The sequence below is a fragment of the Xyrauchen texanus genome, chromosome 34, assembly GCF_025860055.1.
Source record: "Xyrauchen texanus isolate HMW12.3.18 chromosome 34, RBS_HiC_50CHRs, whole genome shotgun sequence".
In the NCBI taxonomy this organism is placed as follows: Eukaryota; Metazoa; Chordata; class Actinopteri; order Cypriniformes; family Catostomidae; genus Xyrauchen; species Xyrauchen texanus.
The window spans coordinates 13464950-13484610 of NC_068309.1; the positions used below are offsets into that span (position 1 = coordinate 13464950).

The window sequence follows — 19661 nt, forward strand, 5'->3', positions numbered from 1 at the left end:
CACATTGCATCATAATCATCCATCTTAATAACACTGTTCTGGAGTCTGTTTTATTAACCCCTTTTATTTTCGGTTCGTGTTTGACAAACAACCTTATCACAACCTTTACGTAAGCTGACTGCACTGACATTGTTCAACATTCAGTTGATGCTCTGACAATTATGTTTTCAGTGAATCATCACAAGTTTGCCATTTGAAATAACCCGAGAAACCAATTAAAGTTGTTCATATTTTAAGGAAGTTCTGACTCAGTGGTTGAACTGTTGCCATTTTAACTCAACAATGATGCATCACAACGATTAAACATCTTTGATGACAGTTTTTCACTTGAGGAATGACAGTCCCCTTCAGGGATGTGACTTTCCAAAGAAAACACATTCAATTAAGCTGTTATTTTGAATATGGTACCAGAACGTTACTAGTCAATGTTGGTAGGTACAGGTAACAGCTAAATACACTATATTTAAGGATTATTCTGGGTTCAATACAAGTTTATCTCAATCAACAGCATTTGTGGCATAATATTGAATACCACAAAAAATATTTGGAATTGCTCCTATTTTTCTTTGATAAAAAAAGCAAAAAACTTAAACTTAAAATGGAAGTGAATGGGGGCAATTTGTAAATGTTATATACTCTCTGTTTCAAATGTATAGCCACAAATGTAAACAATATGCATGTCTGGCATGGGGGGCTTGGTCATGTGTCAGTCTGCGGGAGAGAGAGAGAGAGAGAGAGAGAGAGAGAGAGAGAGAGAGAGAGAGAGAGAGAGAGAGAGAGAGTGGTAAGGCTCACCACCTGGTTCACAATGATCTTTAACACCTGTCTCTCATTATAGTGATGGCAGAGGGAGACTTGGAGTCTCAGAGTGAGAGAGAGACCAGAGAGTAAAGCAGCCAGAGTGTGCTAACTTATACCTGTTTAGGTTTATTTATAACGTCTCGGGTTACATGTGTAACCCTTGTTCCCTGAAAAAGGCGGAATGAGATGTTGCGCTGCCAAGCGCTACGGGGAACAGCTTTATCTGTGAGCCGAGCTGAATAATGTGTGGAACACGTCAATGAACATTGACCGGAATTTATAGCCTCGGCTGATGCAATCATTAGATGCACCTGAGGCCAGGCTATAAATGGATACGTCACCAGGTGTCGTCAGATACTTCTTTTTGAAGAGCAGTCCTGGGACGTCCCAGTGCGGCAAAGCAGCGCAACATCTCGTTCCGCCTTTTTCAGGGAACAAGGGTTACACATGTAACCCGAGACGTTCCCTTTACAAAAGGCTTCACTACGATGTTGTGCTGCTAAGCGCTACGGGGAACGCAATACCCACGCCGCCGCACTTGGGGCTGTCCGGACCCCTACGGTTGTGCAGTGTACTCACAAAAACGCGAGAGGTCTCAGACATGAGCTTCAGATGTCGACTCAAGGGCATAAGAGCCCGGAGTAGCATAAACATCTAAACCATTCAATTTTGATGAATGTGTGCGGAGAGGACCAGCCTGCCGCATCACAAACTTGTTTAGGCATGGGCTGAGATGTTGACTCAAGGACATAAGAGTCCGGAGTAGCAAAGCATCTAGCCCATAAAGTTCGATGAATGTGTGCGAAGAGAACCCTATCGCAACACAAACTTGTCATAAAAACTGATGAATGTGAGCGGAGAGGACCAGCCTGCTGCATCACAAACTTGTCCAGACATGAGCTTGAGATGTCGACTCAAGGGCATAAGAGCCCGGAGTGGCAAAACAGCCAAACTATAAAAATCTAATGAATGTGTGCGGCGAGGACAACCTGCCGCATCACAAACTTGATGCATAGGGAGACCTCTAGCCAAGGTTTTAGAGGAGGAGAGCCCTCTGGTAGAGTGCGCCCTGAAACCTACTGGCGAAGCTTGACCGCGCGCCTCGTAGGCCCGGGCAATAATGAGGATGCCTCTTTGAGGGCACCCCGCCCACCAAGCCGTGGCAAACCGCAGTGGCCACATAGAACCTGGCAGTGGCGAGGCAAGTGCCCGCTGACAGTTCTTTCTACAGAAAATCCAGAACTGAAACAAACTGGCAGCTGGTTCTGTAATAAGAACTTTAGTAGAAGGAAACGCATGCAGGCGCATTTGCGTTACTATGTTCAGCCCCTCCCAAGGGGGGGGGGACTGGGCGACTCGGGGAGAAGTAGAGGAGACATTGCACTATCAACAGAGACGAAGAGGTCCTCTTCTGCCCTGTAAGATCTACCCAGATCAGTTCCAAGTGGAGGGAGCCCTAGCACTTGAAATGGTCTCGATAATCTCAAGAGAAAACCCTGTGAACCTCATTTGGTACCCTTAGGGGCCAGACATGAAAGGTTTCACAATTCGGGCCAAGGACGAGAAGGTCCTCCCTGTCCGGAATCGCCCAAGGCGAGCCGTCGAGGAGAGGAATTAGCTCCGAGAAACATATCCTGTTCGGCCAGCGGGGCGCCATTAATAGGAGGCAAGACCCTTGCTGGTGAACATCGCCAAGACTCCCGGGAGCAGAGAAACCGGGTAAAGAAATACATACAGACGCATTCTGGATCATGTATGTGTCTTAACTCTTTCCCCGCCAAACACGGAATTTTCCGTGTTTTATGAAAAAACGCTTCCCCGCCAAACACGGAATTTTCCGGGTTTCCGTGTTTTAGGTGTTATACGGTAAGGAAGACCCCTCCGCATGTTTTGAAAGAGTACGCAACTCTTTGATCAAAGAAACAGACTGCGATCGTCTCAAACATGAAGTGGAGTATTGAGAAGCTCAAAATATCAGACATAAACATGCCTTTTTATCAGCTTTTTGTCTGAAATGTTGTTTTTTGACAAAACCGACCTCTGTTCAAGTCGCAATAAAAAAAGAACAAATGAAGATAAAATAAAATCGTTTTTTTTTTGCCTAAAAACAGAGGCTCAGATCTTTATTGTGATATGTAGCATCTTCATATATTCATGGAAGAAAATATTCTGCGGGCCATTAAAGTTTAGCGAAAATCGTCAAAACCCTGGCGGTGGCTGGCAACTTTTTTTAAAAACGCTGGCGGGGAAAGAGTTAACGTCCAGACCCAAGGGGGCTGGGTGATTCCAGGGAGAAGTAGAGGAGACATTGCGCTATCCATAGAGGCGAAGAGGTCCTCTTCTGCCCTAAGATCTCACCCAAACTTGTTCCAAGTGGAAAAAGCCTGGCATTTAAAAAAGGTTTCGATAACCTCAGGAGAGAGCCCTGTGTCCCTCATTTGGTACCCTTAGGGGCCAAACATGAAAGATTCCACAATTCGGGCCAGGGATGAAATATTGCCCTGTGCCTGAGATAGAAGATCCTTCCTGTTCGGAATCGCCCAAGGCGAGTCGTTGAGGGAAGAGATTAGCTCCGAGAACCAAGCCCTGTTCGGCCAGCGCTGTGCTATCAGTAAGAGGCAAAAACCCTTGCTGGCGAACTCTGGGCAACTACTACCTTAGGGTGGAGTTCTTAACTCCCCCGTTGGTATTTCCTGTCTGGACCATAAATCTGCTCCCGTATACGGGCATCCAGGGATATAACTGACCTGAGTGACAGGAGCTTACCCTGGGCCCTAAGGAGAATCCGACGTGTCAGAAATACAGCTGACAAGAACGTGGGTCTCCTTGAAGATTTATGTAAGAGGCTACCGCTGTATTGTCCACCCGCACCAAGACATGGCAGCCTCAGGAGGAGGTATTTCAGGGCCAGAAATACAGCCATCAACCCAAGACAGTGACTGTGACAACCGAGCTGACGACCCTCCTATCCCATTAAGCTGGACGACCACTTAAGGCCACTACCCCGCCCGTCAGGGAGGCGTCTGTCGTTAGCAGTCTGCGACAACAAGACGCACCTAGAGTGGGACCCAAGGCAGAAAACCGGGGTCTGAACCACATAGAAAGGGAACGAAGCCTGAGGCGCGTAGCCCTATTTAGGCCAGGGGTTTTGGCCCTTGGAAGAAATCCCCTGGCTTTTGGCCACAACAAAAACGGTATCACGAGCAGAAGGTCCAGAGGGATCACCGTGGACGCGTTTGCCCTGAGACCTGGAAATCGTTGATACTGATAACAGTGCAACCTAGCCTGACTTTGCTCAGGGTGATCTGAATGGACTCAATCCTAGCGGGAGACAGTTGTGCCTGCATTGTGATTGAACTCCATACAATGCCCCGATAGACAGTGTTCTGAGTGGGAGAGAGGACGCTTTTCTTGGCGTTGAGCCTCAACCCCAGAGAAACAGATGAGCTAAGACGATGTCCCTGTGCTGAACTGCCAGTTCCTGGAACTGCACTAGGATCAGCCAGTCGTCTACGTAATTCAGAATGCAGATGCCCCGGAGTCGCAAGGAGCCAGCGCTACATCATGCATTGTGAATGTGCGGGTAAAAAGGGCTAGGCTGAGTGAAAGAACCTGACCCTGGAAGACTTCGCCCCCGGAAGTGAACCTCAGGAACTTTCCATGTTGTGGCAGAACTTCTAAATAAAGTATAGAAGTGCGTCATAAGATCGATGGTGACCAGCCAAACGAGTTGTAGGGCTTGAGACACGACCGTCTTGACAGGCATCATCTTGGACGTGAACACCCACGGGTAGTTCAAGTTTAAGATCTAAGCCAGACGCCACCCCTCACCCTCCATGGGAAACGGGAAAAAAGTATTTAGTGTAATAACCTAACTCTCTCTCTGGAAGGGGAACACATACCATGGCCCCTTTAACCAGGAGATTGAGTTTTTTTTTTTTTTTTCGGTTTACGGTAGTGAGAACACGCCGTTGAAACACAGAAAAGTGGTGAGAGAATTAAATCCTGACGCCCTTATAAGACCCACAGAAAAGAATATATCTGGCAGAAGTTTCCACGCTGCCAGGATCTCTGAGATGGGTATTATATTTTAACACTTCCTGTTGAGGGGTTGTCGGGTGTTTCGCGTCCTGAATAAAATGCAGGAACAGCGAAAACACCCAATTTTGACGGAAGCCTCTGCAACCCGAAACACCAAGAGGTGGCGGGAATGGAGGGGCTTCGAGGGGGTACCGGGAGGGGTGAAGTGAAGCACGCGCCCCGTCCCGAGGGGAGCTACCCCCTAATCTAGGCGCAAGGCCGTCAGGGTTTTCTCTTACTAGAATTTATAGTCCTGAGGGCTGGCGAGGGCGGCGAGACTGTCCCCAATCCCTGGGAGGAGGAGCACAACTCGCCACGCTTTGCTTTTGAGCCTCCCTTCAGTCAGGACCGAGGTGGGTCTGAGGCTTGCTCGTCAGGCGCAGAACCCACACTCAGGTCATCCAGGAGGTCAGCCTGGTACGCCTGAAAAACAGCATAGTGTGCAGAGCAGCACCAGCCTGACCTGCTGCACTAAAGTGGAGGTTGTCCTACAAGGCTTTGAGGGGAGAGAGGGCTTCTTAAGTGACGATGCCGAGCCCGGCAAGAGATAGCCCGCAAGCGTCTCTTCGACGGGGGGCATCACTGAATACCCCCGTGCCTCAGCACCCACGATAGTCGAATATAATGACGTCGAGGGTATGTGAACATGGGAAGAAAATATCTATATATTTTTATATATTTTTTTTTATTTTTTATTTTTTAGGGGTTCTCCATGAGCGAAAAAGCTCTTCATGGAGGTTATCAAAGAAAGGGAAGGGACCCATGAGGCGTTCCCTATCTTAGACTGGAAGATAAAATCTATCCCCTAATTGGTGCGTTTGGAGCGTTTGGGGGTCTCTTTTTCGCGTGGCCAGTCCAACGAGTAACAACATCGAGCAATTCCTCCGTAGATTTTTTATCGCGGACGGAAAGCTCGGAGGCGGGAAGAGAATCGCGATCCACCTCATGATCCGAAGAAGTGTCGGAACGCGCTTCGAGATCATGTGAAGGACCAGCTGGGTTTGGGGAGAGAGTGAGAGAAAGGGATCAACCCGTCTCTTGCTCCTCAGCCAAATCCATGCACGAGCCCCACGAATGATCTTTTCGTGAGTGCTGACTCCCGGAAGCAAGCGAGGCGAGCACGACGCACTCTGCCTGTTAAAGCAAATCGCAGTGCTCGCACCCGCCCTGCTGCAACGCGAGAGCAGCGTGCTCTACCCCCAAACAAACAGCAAAAACTGATGTGTGCCGTCTTCAGCTATAGAGCGAGAAGACATTATTCAGCTCGGCTCACAGATAAAGCTGTTCCCCGTAGCGCTTAGTAGCGCAACATCGTAGTGAAGCCTTTTGTAAAGGGAACAGCGGTTACCATTGTTCCAAATGAAAGGAAGTGGAAAATAAAGAACTGAACTTGCTTCATTGTCTCCTGACTCCTCCATTGCCCAAACTAAAGACTTTGTTACAGCGTGTTAACATGATTTTAGCGTGATAAAATTGCTTACTAACCTTTTACTGCATTGCTGCCATGATGATGTAATGTCAACAAACCCTAAAACGACTATAAAAATTATGATTTAAACAATTTTATAGTTCAAATAACACATGAGTTTTAACAGAAGAATGAATATAAGTACATTTATAAAATCATAAGTTTCACATATCTGCCTTTAAACCCTCAAAACATTGGCCCCATTCACTTTCATTTTAGGTGTCATTTTTCATTCACTGTGACTTTGATTTTTGCTTTTTTTTTTTTTTTTTTTAAAAAAAGGACAGACTACTCAAAATAATTTTTTGTGGTAATCAATATTATGACACAAATGCTGTCTATTCAGCTGAACTTGTATTGAACCTGCAATATTCCTTTAATAACTTAACAAACAAAACATTTTGCTAGCATCACAGTAGTTCAGCTGTTTATAAAATATTTGAGCTTTTCCAGCAATAAGTTACTTTTCCCAAGGAGTATTGGTATAATGTGACAAAATGCTGCATCCCTACATTGGGCATGTAGCTATGTGAATGAGGCAATAAATCAAACACACTTTCCTAGAATATCCTCTCTCTTTTATACAGGTAGTGTTGGGAAGACTGATTCACTGGAAAATTTCATGTAAATCAAACTGAAAAGGAAAATGATTCACAGGCTAATTTGATTAATTATTTTCACATTTGTTTTGTTAGTTGTATTCTGTGATTTTTTGGTGTACATTTCTAATCTTTTAAAGATTAATGCTGTCAATCTAATTGAAATCCTCAGTGTTTTTTGTGCCCAATAAATTCTAATGTGATTGCAGAAATTAATTATATAATCAGAGATTCTTAAATCTTTTTACATAGAAATGAAATATCTTTCAGTATGTGGAGAAATAAACTTAATTCAAAATATATTCTCTGAAAAGCCTTGATATATTATGCCATTTTGCCTTTCATGTAAATGTATCTTGCTTTAAACACATTTGACATTTTTACAGTAAAACAAGACAAACGATAGGTTTACCAAGCAAAGGAGAGGAAAAAAAACTAAAAGAAAGGATTGCACAAATACAAGCACACAAGATTCATTAGCCTGCCAAACTTTTCCAGAGCTCCCAATTAACCTGCTCTGCTTGCTGGTAGTGCATCTCTGTGTGTTCCTGGCTAGAGTTTTCATAGCATCAGGCTTTGTCGGATGTTTCCTACCTGTCTCAAGGCTTTGAATGCACAGGAACGGCATGCTTGCTTTTGTTTGTTCCATCTATTGTTCTGAGTGTCCTGGTTGAATTGTTTCTATGAAGGAGATGGCAGATAGGGCCTAATCACTACAGATGAGATAATATAATGAGCTGTGTTGTCATGAAATCCCTGTGGAAGCTGCACGGTTCTTACTACACCAGATTAACTGTGTGTGTTCCTGTTGAGAGTCAGGTGTTCAGTTGATGGCTGATTGTAATTGGACATCGCTAGAGAACTTTCATTAGTGTTGGCAGTGTTTGGGAAAGTGTGAATATTCAGTGATCAAAGTAGTTTATTGTTATATAATATATTGGTGGTCTTTATGTCTCTGTTTTGCATCTGTATGCTTTTATATCAAACTATATCCATTTGCAATGTTATGGCCATTTGAAAAAATAATCTAATACCTTTATATAACAATTTTCAAAGAACCCCAGTCATTTTGCTGAGAGTCATTTTCCAAATATTTGTTTGTTGAAGCTTGCCAGTGTATTGCTTTTCAAAATGATTTTCTTTTCTTTTAGCCGATATGGAAAGCAATAACGATGTGGCACTCTACTTCGGGCTGGCTGCGGGTGTGGTTACTGTTGTCATGCTGATTGTCGCAGTAACACTGTACAGGCGGAACCAAAGCGAGTATGGTGTCGATGTCATCGATTCGTCTGCGCTCACTGGAGGATTTCAGTCCTTCAGCTTCAAAAGTGCTAGGCAAGGTGAGAGAAAACATTTACTTTTCTGACTATTAAACTCTTAAGCCCCATTCACACATGTAGCGACTTCTAGCGACAAAGCAACATGATCTCATTCATTTTCAATGAGAGCTGGTGACTAGATGTGGGAGTGTCCAGTGACTTCAGAAAGTAGAGAAAAATGTAACGTTATGCAAATGAGGAGCAATTTTCGGCACTAGGGTACCTAACCTAACCCTTTCCTAACCCTAACCGTGAGTGGAAGTTACACCCCTTTTGGAGTTGATGCATCCCACTTTATGAATAACCCTGTCCTCTTTTGGAGAGTCCACCCCCATTTGGAGATCTCCGGCCTGCAGCTATACAAACTTGAACAATAGCGTCACTTACAGACAAGACAGAGAAGTTACATTTCTGTAAGCAATTTCAACACAAAATTAATTTATGGAAAATAATTTGTTGGCATTCTGAGTGAGTTTTATTTATACATTGATAGATCATTCATCTTGTTAATGATATGAAACAATAAGCACTGCTGAAGTTCATATAAAAACATATTAAAAAACATTTACATTCTGCAGAATGTAAATTTTTTGGGACAAGAAAACTGATCACTTGACAAATTAGAACGATAGATTTTACCGGCAATGTATATATAATCTGTGATCAGATTTTCTAAAGATATGGCCAGACATGCAGTCCACCAATAACGTTAGAGCGATAGCAGTAGGAACACTCACTAGCAACTTCACATTACAGAGACTAGCGACCACAAACAATAAAGTATCTGCATATGAAAACACTGGTTCATATTACTCATACAGTAATTACAATGCTTACAAGGAAGTATTGACACCAAGTTATTATCTGTGCTGTTTTTTAATGACTTTTTATTGTAATATTTAAGATGGCTTGTCAAGTTAAAAGAACTTCAACATAACGCATCTTGAGACACCTGCTTTCTGTTACTTTTGTTGCACTGTGTCTAGCTTTTTTTTAACACAAATGCATTCTTTCTTTCTTCCCCTTTGGGCTGTTCAGACCTAACACATTCTTGCTTCACAAACTGCAGTGTGATGCAACAAAATCATAGCCAATCATATGAGTGCTTGATATCTTTCATAATCACAACACACTGCACATCTGAAGATTGTAAAAATAAGAACAAATAACTTTTACTGTCATGTTTTGTTTTGCTTCTTCAGACAGTGTCATGTATTGTTGTTCATTGGCACGAGTGCATTACTCTTATGTTATCCTTGCAGCATACACTTATGTAAATTGTTTCTGTCTGTCTCTAGCTTTGCGATGTGCGTCTGGGTCGCGATCCGTTGTCATGTTGTGCTGGGGTTCGGACGCTCCTGTATTTGTACCTGTTTATTTGTGGCTGAACCCTTGCACAAATGTCCCGTCTCATCTGTCGTTTGGCATGGGCGCACATTGCCTTGTAGTCTCTGGCAATATGCGCTTGTGTCATTTGTGTGATTGTGTCTGTGAGAACGTGTGGCTTTGTTTTGTTTCCATATTGCCATGTGTCTCTCAGTCTTGCGTCATACCTCGTCTCCATGTCTGCTCATTTGTTTCACCTGTTTGATTTATCTCCCTATATTAGCTCTTCATGTATGCTGTCCTATGCTGGATTGTTTTGTTCACTTCTGTCATTGTGTGCTCGTGTTTGCTGTCTGACTTCCCTGTTGGTTCAGTACTTGTATTTATTCTAGTTTGGTTTTGTTTGTTTTCTTATCTCCATCGAGAGTTTTTGTCATGTATGTTTTCTGTTTATTAAAATAAGAGCTTGTTTGCCTATCTGCGCTTGGGTCCTTCTCTCAATATCTCGAATTGTGACATTATCTTAATTATCTGCAGTTTCAATAACGCATCAATATGATGGAGCCATTGGCTTGTTGGTTCAGGCACACCCCCAGGTTTGGATAGCGGTGTCTCCACTATCTGAATTTTGCACGATTTCTGTATAAAATTCTAATAATAATAGTAAGAATAATTCTTATGTTTCACTTAGAGCGAATCTCGGATGTCTTCTGCACAGTGAAGCCACAAGACTTGTTCGCAATAACAGATTTAAAAGAGTACTTCACAATTTTATTGCAACCTCATCACCACCGTTTCCATCATTTTCATTGTGAAGGAAAACCCTTCTACTTCAGATTCATTCCCTTTGAGTTTTTTATTTAATTTTTTAGGTTGATTACAAGGTGCGTGCAGGTAGCCTGCCTTGCAGTGCGAAGGCATTGTTCCTCTCTGAATTTACATGAATGTCAACAGACATTCTTGACTACTGTCACAAATTTGGTACTTCAATCAACCTTATATAGTAACAGCTTACTCCTGTGTAGGCTATCCAATTTTCAGGATTCTGTTAAATTCTCCCAGCACGACCGTTTTTCTCAGAAGCACAAATTCATGTTTTACGCATGAGAATCTGAGTGGAGCCAGGCAAGCTTGTCTGCATTTTTACATTTAGGAGGGATGCTAGCTGCAGCAAATAAGAGGTCAAGTTAAGGATGTCACTCGCATGTCCTCTTTTCAGGGCTGGCTGACTGAAAGATACCTGTGAAAGTAGCAAGGGCAGTGTCACAATTTTTAGACCCCATGCACAGTTTCCTACTGGGGGGTTCCCTGCCTTGGGACCTCCCTTCGAGAGGGGAGAGATCTTGACCAGGGATGCAGCAGCTTGCTGGGATGTGTCTGAGCATGCTGGGGAGAGTATAACTAGTCCCAGCATATTTATAAAAATAAATATTTTTAACAATTAGACATTTCTCAAATCAACTGGAGCACAAATATATTATATATGGCCACCTGACAGTATATTTATCATTTGTTCACATTAATCACCAGGGCATCACAAAGTCAGTGAGGCTCTATCAAGCTGTGCGCGAACTATTGCTCTTGGCAGATGTAATGCACAAAACAGCAGGTGTAGAGCTATTCTCGAGAAATGCAGTCTAAAAATTGTTATCGCTGAACAGGTAAGATCACAATGCGGTGGCTTACAGCTGGCCGAATGGACTCGGAGGATGGGCTTGGTTACATGAATGTCTTTTCTACTTAAAGAACTCATTCTTACAGCTTCTTAACAGACTGTGTACATTGTATTGCTCAGTGCACCACTGGCTGTAATTACTCTTTGAAAGGAGCATAACAGTGATTTAGAACTGACAGATTTCTATGTTTTCCCTCCAAATCCATTGATATGGATGGTTTGAGCTACGTTCAGATATCGAGACAACTCGGCCCATTTTGACTGAGCAGATCATGATTTCAACATCTTCAACAGCTCTTTACGAGTATGTCATGTTATGCCGAATCTCCTAAATCAAATGTTTTGTGACAGATTTGTGGTAAAACTCGCCTCAGACCCTGAAATTGTGTGTTCGCATGGCGTTATGGACACATTTAAATGCTCATTCTCAACGTTTGATAACATAAAAGTGCAAAAGGTCAGTTAGAAAGGTGTGTTCCACACAGGGAAGAGGCAGTCATGGATGGCTATTTGAAATATATATTTTTGTCTGACAATGTACCAGTTTAATGTACCAGTTTGAAACTCTTCTCCAGGCTCTCTCTCCACAATTACTATATTTTTATTCTGACAGACAAAGGTAATAGAGGACAGGGAACGAATATAGCAGAGCGTGTTGCAGCAAATTTGGAATGTTCTCAACTTTTGGTCACATTACAGAGCTTCGCAATGGGAAACACTTGCATTATCCCACTCCGTTATACTGACGCTCTTTGTAAATAAATGTATATGCAGCGTTCTTTGATGCAGCATCAACTTCAGTGAATAGACACCCTTAACCACTCTTTTCTGAGTGCTGTGCTGACTGTCAATTCCCAATTTTATATCAGACACATTAAATATCAGACACAATTCAGTAGAATATGTGGTCACGTTATCATGTTATCACAGAGGTTGCATTGCCGTTCCATGGGTGCACAAAAGCTGATGGTGGCAGTCATTTCAACCCTCTATGCAGAGTCCTGATCCTGCAGTGTGAAATAGTTTTATGTGTTTTCCCTTTTGGATCACTGTCGGGGCCTGAGATTTAAAAAAAAAAAATCACACTGCAAAATGTGTTGGCGAGCTGCATGCTTGCATTGTCTGGAGGATTATAGAGTTGTGTTGTGACCAAACCAGCCTACAGAAGGTATTGGCGAGCCAGTATAACATACCATTGTATAGCTGTTGTCTAAAATCTAAGTGTTACAGGTTTTTACACCTGTTTATGGAATTCTGGTCGACCCGGTGAAATGCCATTCTTCATGTCATCATGGGTTCAGATCGCTGATGTTTCTGCGGCAACAACTTGGAATTCACTGAGTAAATTTTTAATACTTTCAGATATTTCCTGTAGCTCAATGAGTATAGTATGGCGCTATACTCATAGTCAAGAAAGGAGATACAAAGGTATCCACTCAGTAGTGCTCTCTGGTAGTCTTCCTCCAGTCATAGATCCACGGTTACGTACGTAACCAATGTTTACCTACCGTGACAAAAAAATCAACAACAACAGTGTATGTAAAACCATGCAATTGGCCAAGCAATGCAACCATATTTTTCATGCCCCAGTGCATGCTGTGAAGAGGGTAAATCAGATTTAACCACGTAAACATTTTGTGTAGGCCAATCTGAACTCCCTGCTCTGCATTCCTGAAAGTTGTCAAGCTAAAAAACCTACAATAATCTAGTAAATCTTTCAATGATTTTCAGCATTTTTTACTTGATATAAAAACTTTTTTTAATTATGTTGTAATGTTTCTGGAAATACCCCATTTGTTATGCATATGATAAAATTATAACATGTTTGATGTCATACTAAAAAAGCTAATGTATTACTAAAAATAAAGTTAAAAAAAAAAAACAGTTCAATTAATTTCTTTGAATTGCATTCCATTTTAATTTTACTTCCTTAAATTCAAATTTGAATTACAACTCACCTGTGACTTTCTTGCTGTATCTGAAAAATCCCTTGTAATTAGATGCTGTCACTTGCTAAATAAATGAATCAAGACTGACTACTAGCACATTTTTACAGTGACATCATTAACTGAGAACGTCTGTTTTTGTGTGATGCTGCATCTACGCTGCAAGGTGTCTATACAACAAATACAAAAAACAAATTGAATACAGAAAAATTACTATTCTTTTGCTTCCTTGCAAGCATTGGTATTTTCCTCAGGAAATGCAAATCAAGTTGAGAATTGTTGCATTTTCAGGTACCAAAGAGACAATTTCAGACCAGTGTTTTTTTCTATGAACTTATTGTTGAACGTTTTCTCAATTTGTTTTCTTGACTCTCTGCATCTCTGCTCTAAAGCAGAGCTAGTGGGTGTCAGTTGATTTACTCTCCACATCTCTTTTCTCCTCTCCTTTGGCCCATCAGACGCCCCCAGAAAAAGAGATTGATGTTGATGGAGGGATGTGGAGAGAGCGGAGCACTAGTTCTCTCTTGCTTGTCAGTTCAGTAATAGGTCCCGTTCACAGTGCTATCACTCTCATCGGCTCACTAAACACCGCCATCACTGCATATACACAACACACATGGATCACCAGACATCTCAAAGAAGTTTGAAAGTGCCTAATGTTGAACTGAGAAGAGAAAGGTGATCGATCAGACAGTATATCCTTCAAATGCTCTTTAAAATCCCCAAAGATAGATGAAGTATACACTATATAAATTAATTTACATATATAATTTACATATACAAGTTATATAACAAAGTTAAAGGGGATATTGAAGGGTTTTTCAATAAAACTGTTGAAATTTGGTTGCAATAAGCACGTTACTATATGAGGTTTGTAGGGTGGGAAAGCAGGAAAGGGAAACTTAGGATTTCAACTCAATGGTAAAACTTTAATTAAACAAACTAAAAAGTGGCTTTTCAGCACAACACTCATTAGATCAGGGTCACAATTTAACACAGTCATTTCTTGTCTGGTAGCTCTCTCTCTCTCTCTCTCTCTCTCTCTCTCTCTCTCTCTCCTGGTCTCTGGCGTTTTTATCACTCTCCCCAGTGCTTACTACAATCAGAAAAAGGTGTTAAACATTATAGCGCTCAGGAGTGTACACCCTTACCAATTCTTCTCCCTCCGGATGAACGCTCAACCATACCCCTGCTGCCACAGTTACCTAGGCAACAGATTTTTGACAGCACTGTAAATTCACTGCCATTAGTCAAATATACAGTGGAATAAATTGATCAATTGAATGTGCATAAATCGTTTTTAAAGAAACTCATAAACATATCCAGTTGCTATGGAAATGTACATTTTGCCTCATTTGCTCAAGCATTTATGACACCACAAAACTGTTGCAATATGGTTACAATGTGGTAATATTCATGTTGCCTTGGCGACAAAGTTTCAGACAGCACTGACAATTCACGCACAGCAGTGAAGGACTTTGATAGACACTCGCATCATGCAACACAACCGTTGTCATGGAATCAGAACCTTTAGCCTTCGTGACAACTCTCACACATTTAGATTTTGAATAGATCTTGAAGAACAGGCTTCAAGTGCGAGCAGCATCCTATCCTCCAGGGTCTCAGTCCAATCTGAGAAAGAGAAAATGAGTCCCTCTCACACCTCTTTTTGCCGCCTCTCTTAGGGAAGAGCTCTTGTTCAGCCATCGCTTTTTGATGAAAAACAAAAAACAGAATGAAGATTGTGTGTGTGAGTGTGATGCACTGTCAAAGCTTTCACCAGAGCTCATGATAAAATGAGTGGAATCCTTTCACTCTGCAGGAGTAACAGCTGGTTCTAATAATCGAAAGAGTCTTAATATAGTAGTTCATATTGATTTATTTTTTTATTTGTTTGTTTTAATTCTTAACAATAAAAAAGCAATAATAAAAAAGAGATAAGCAGGAGAGGTTATAAACCCTTGTTGGCTTATTTGATAACTGGAAACATTCAGAAGTCCTCAATATTTTCTTAATTTACTCTTGGAAGTTTAAGAAATGTTTTTGCCAATTTCTTTTCTCTGAGGTTGAGTCCACACTAATACATTTTCATTTGAAAATACATACATTTTGCTACATGTACACCACAATGGAATAGCATTTTCCTCCACCGAAATGCTCTCCATAACCGTACACTTTGGAAAACAACTGATAACTGAGGTTTCATAATGAGATGGAGAGTTAAAGGACTGTATGCAAAAGAACACTACAGAAAAAAGATTCTGACATAATTGCTCATTCTTTATTATTACATTGTTCCACATTTCAGAATAATTGTTAAATTCATCAAAACTATGAAATAGCACAAATAGTTGTATGGGAATTATGTAGTGACCCAAAGTGTTTAACAAATCACAATTATCTGTATTTTAGCTTCTTCATATTAGCCACCCTTTGCCTAGATTACGAAACTGCATTCTTGGCATTCTTTCAACCAACATCTTGAGATATCCGTGTAGTATGTGTTTTAAACTCATGATTGACATTTAAACTCAAAATTGATGGATTTTCCATGCATGCTGGACACTTGTTTGCTTTTTTTCCTTAACTATTCATAAATTCAGTCAAGCGTGAGCAAACTGTCAACTGGTTGTGGAAGTGTGTGCCTTAAAGGAATAGTTCATAATAGTTTACTCATCGTCATGCCATCCCAGATGTGTATGCCTTTCTTTCTTCATCAGAACGTGGAGTGGTGGTGGCGGCGTAGTGGGCTAAAGCACTAAACTGTTAAGCAGAAGATTGTCGGTTCGATCCCCACAGCCACCACCATTGTGTCCTTGAGCAAGGCACTTATCTCCAGGTTGCTCCGGGGGGGTTGTCCCTGTAATAAGTGCACTGTAAGTCGCTTTGGATAAAAGCGTCTGCCAAATGCATAAATGTAAATGTAAAACACATTTGAAGAAAAATAGAAACATATCTTAGCTCAGTAGGTCCTTAAAATGCTGTGGCGAATTCTCGGGGCCAGAAAAGCCTTCTCTGCTGGCCTAACATGCCTTATAAATAAATATTTTTTCATCTTTTCATTCTCATTCACTTTTTTGCCTTTCTATTTTCAATCGCTTTCCCTCCAAATTAATCTATAAACGAATAGCAAAAAAACAAAAAGTTTTTATTCCTTGATGCTTATAAGTAAAGCATGACGTCTGTTTCACCAATCGCACATCCAAAGCCGAGCTCATGAGGACCTCGTAAGGCCTTCAGAATTTCTACAGAATCCCTTAACAGTGCAAGTCAATAGGCATCTAAAGTCAGATTGTCAGATTCATCATCCAATCAGACTGATTTAATTTTTCTTGGTGGGTGTGGTCTTTAGGATATGTCCCAGTTGAGGACTTATAGCTGGCCTTGAGTGATGCCATCACGCTTTAAGTTATGTACTTAATTTGAAAGCAAAGAGCATGAGATCTATAGCTAATGAGTCAGCTTTCATCACTGGCACTTACACCATTGAGAAATATATCCTTATGGATTTAAAAACCTAAGATGTAAACAGGAAAGGAGGTCTGATTTTCACTTCAAGCTAATCGGTAAGTGATTTTTTTCATTGTAACAATGTAACCATGTACCCCTACTAAACATATTATTGCAAGCAACATTTAAATCGCAAATATTATTAGATAGCTTTTTTTGGTATTAGACCTCCTTGGTTTTGGCTTTTGTGCATGGACATGTTTTAAAAACGTTAATTGGTATTATTAGTTGGCTGTGACGTAATGTATGATGTCCATAAGCATATGGTGGCTTATTAATTGTGAAACAGAATTTTCTTAATGTCACAAATCGCACTGAAGGCCTAGACTTAAAAAGCACAGGCCACTTTTTAAATTGCCACTGTTAAAATGCAAATAAATGGTGATACGACATTTGAAGCTCCAAAAAGAACAAACATTCAGCATAAACATCATCCATATGACTCCACTGGTTAAATTAACATCTTCTAAAGCAAATTTATCTATTTTGGTGTGAAAAATATAAATATTTAATTACTTCTTAACTATAAATCATCGCTTCCGGTCAGCAGGATTATACGCATTCGCGAGAGGGCGGAGTTCACACAATCTCAAGTTTTTCTCTCGGTAGAGACATCCAGAATGAGCACAGAAACACACCATTGTGAGTAAACATACAAAAAAAATATAGATCTTAACCAAAACCATCTAAGCTTCTGTACAGCATTCCTCCAACTCATTTGTAAACAGCGCTTCACTTCCGGGTGTGTCACACGAGTGTCTGGTCTCACATAAACATGCCAATGCGATTATGTCACAAGCGTGTACTACTGCTGACCTGAAGCAATGATTTATTGTTAAATTAAAAAAAATTCACCCCACGATTGTTTCACTTTAGAAGACATTACTCGTATGGATGATGTTTATGCTGACTGTCTGTTCTTTTTAAAGCTTCAAAGGTCGTTTAACCATCCACTTGCATTTTAAGGACCTACTGAGCCAAGATATTTTTTTTATATTTTTCTTCAAATGTGTTCTGCTGAAGAAAGAAAAGCATACACACTTGGAATGACGAAGTAAATGATGAGAGAATTTTCATTTTTGGGTGAACCAACCCTTTTAGGACTTTCTGTTTAATGTGTCAAAAATAATGTTGTAATTCTCATCATTAGGCAAACATGGAATCTGTACGTTTTAATATTTTATTTTTTTTTATTGTGCTTATTGTTGGGGAATATCTGCAGAATGGATTTAAATATATTAAATGTAGCTGAGAGTATTACAATCATATTGGTTACTGAACCAATTCTAAATTTCTAAATTATTAAATTATTTCATATCAATTTATATTTGATATCTACTAAATATTACATTATTTAATAAACAAAAATGCAAAGCCTGGGAGATGTGTAGAACTTTGTGAATGATGAGGTTTTGAATTCTGCAGAAATCACAGATTCTGTGGGCACAGATCTCGTGCAGCCTACACACATTGTCAGCATAAGGACACAATGTTATTTGTATTATAGGCCTACTGCACAGATACTACTGGGCTTGTAGTTGTGTATCGATATTAGTACTTACAAAATTAGTTGTGTACTGATTAGGTTCTGGAGCCATATTACAGAAATGCCAGAGTCAAATTCAAGTTTCTTCTGCTCTGAGGCTGTTTTTAAAGATTTCCTGTTTCAGTGGTATAGCCAAAATAAAAGGCTTATAACTTGCCAAAAAAAATGGGCCAACTGTATAATTTGAAAGAAAACTTTTTTAAATGTTGAGACTCTCAGACCAAGAAATTGCACAAAAAAACAAATCACAAAAACCTTGAGCCAAAATAATAATTATTTTTCTTATTTCAGGGTGTAAATAAGGTAGCTCCGGAAAACTGATTTTATGTCACCTGTAACTGAGTCAAATTTTGTGTTGATACGACAAAGCAATCAAAAGTTAAAGCATTACAAATATAATTTATCCTAGTGTCCAAAAACCTCTACAAGTGTCCAAACGCCTCTCCAAACAAATAAAACATAATAATTGTACATAAGAACTAATTACACATTAATGACTAAAGGTATGTTCTCTCTGAGAGAAGGTATGAGATCTCATTCAGTTCCATTCTGTGTCATTTGAGCCATCATGGGGTCTGTGTCATGTTCTTGGCACCATCTCCTGGTGTCCATATGTAATTAGAGTAAACAATCCTTTCTGCCCATATGTGGATGACTTCCAACTCTGGTTGCAGCAATCTGAATTCTAATATGATTGGTTTAGCATTCCATGATGTTGGACAACGAACTTCATAATTTACAATTAAGTAATCTGATCCAGGAAAGCTAACATGTATGTGCTGTGTGCACATTGTTCTTCATGTGGACTGTCTAATGATGTATGCATCTAGCTGTCTCTACCATCCTGTCTCTGTGCTCCAGGTAACCCTCTGTTAATGAACTCCTCCATGCAGCCAGATCTGACTGTGTCACGAAACTACACCAGCCCCATCTGTTTCCCCGACTCCATGGAGAAGGAACTCATCCCTGAACCTGCGCTTTTTGACCCACTACCCGACCTCAAGGTCAAAGTTCACAGTTCTTTTATGGTGTCCCTGGGTGTGTCCGAGAGAGCGGAGTATCATGCGAAGGCCCCATCTCAAACCTTTCCTCGTGGTGTGGTGCAGGAGATCGGAGGTGTAGGAGGAACGCTGGGTGGAAGGGGAAAAAGTCAACTAGCACCCGTTCAGCCAGCACTGGTCTCCAATATGTCAACTGGCAAACGGCTGCTAAGAACCAGCGGGGTGTTCGGGCACGGCGGAGGACGACTGGTGGTGCCTAACACAGGTTAGTGAAGTACTTTGTTTGTGTGTGCATACATAGCTATAGGATGGGTACGAAATTATCCCTAAAAGTGAGCTAAAACTGACAAAAACTCCCTTTGGGGATGAAAAATAGATTAATAAATAAAG

At 40.9% G+C, this 19661-nt stretch overlaps 1 protein-coding gene across 1 annotated transcript in view; it reads left to right on the forward strand.

Annotated features, from left to right (window-relative positions):
• Positions 1 to 19661, forward strand: part of LOC127628268 (netrin receptor UNC5D-like) — a 336353-nt gene that overhangs the window by 289484 nt on the left and 27208 nt on the right. The window contains exons 9-10 of the mRNA XM_052105061.1: positions 8100 to 8288; positions 19132 to 19536. Coding sequence (XP_051961021.1) covers positions 8100 to 8288; positions 19132 to 19536 — 594 coding nt within the window. The remainder of the gene's footprint in view (positions 1 to 8099; positions 8289 to 19131; positions 19537 to 19661) is intronic.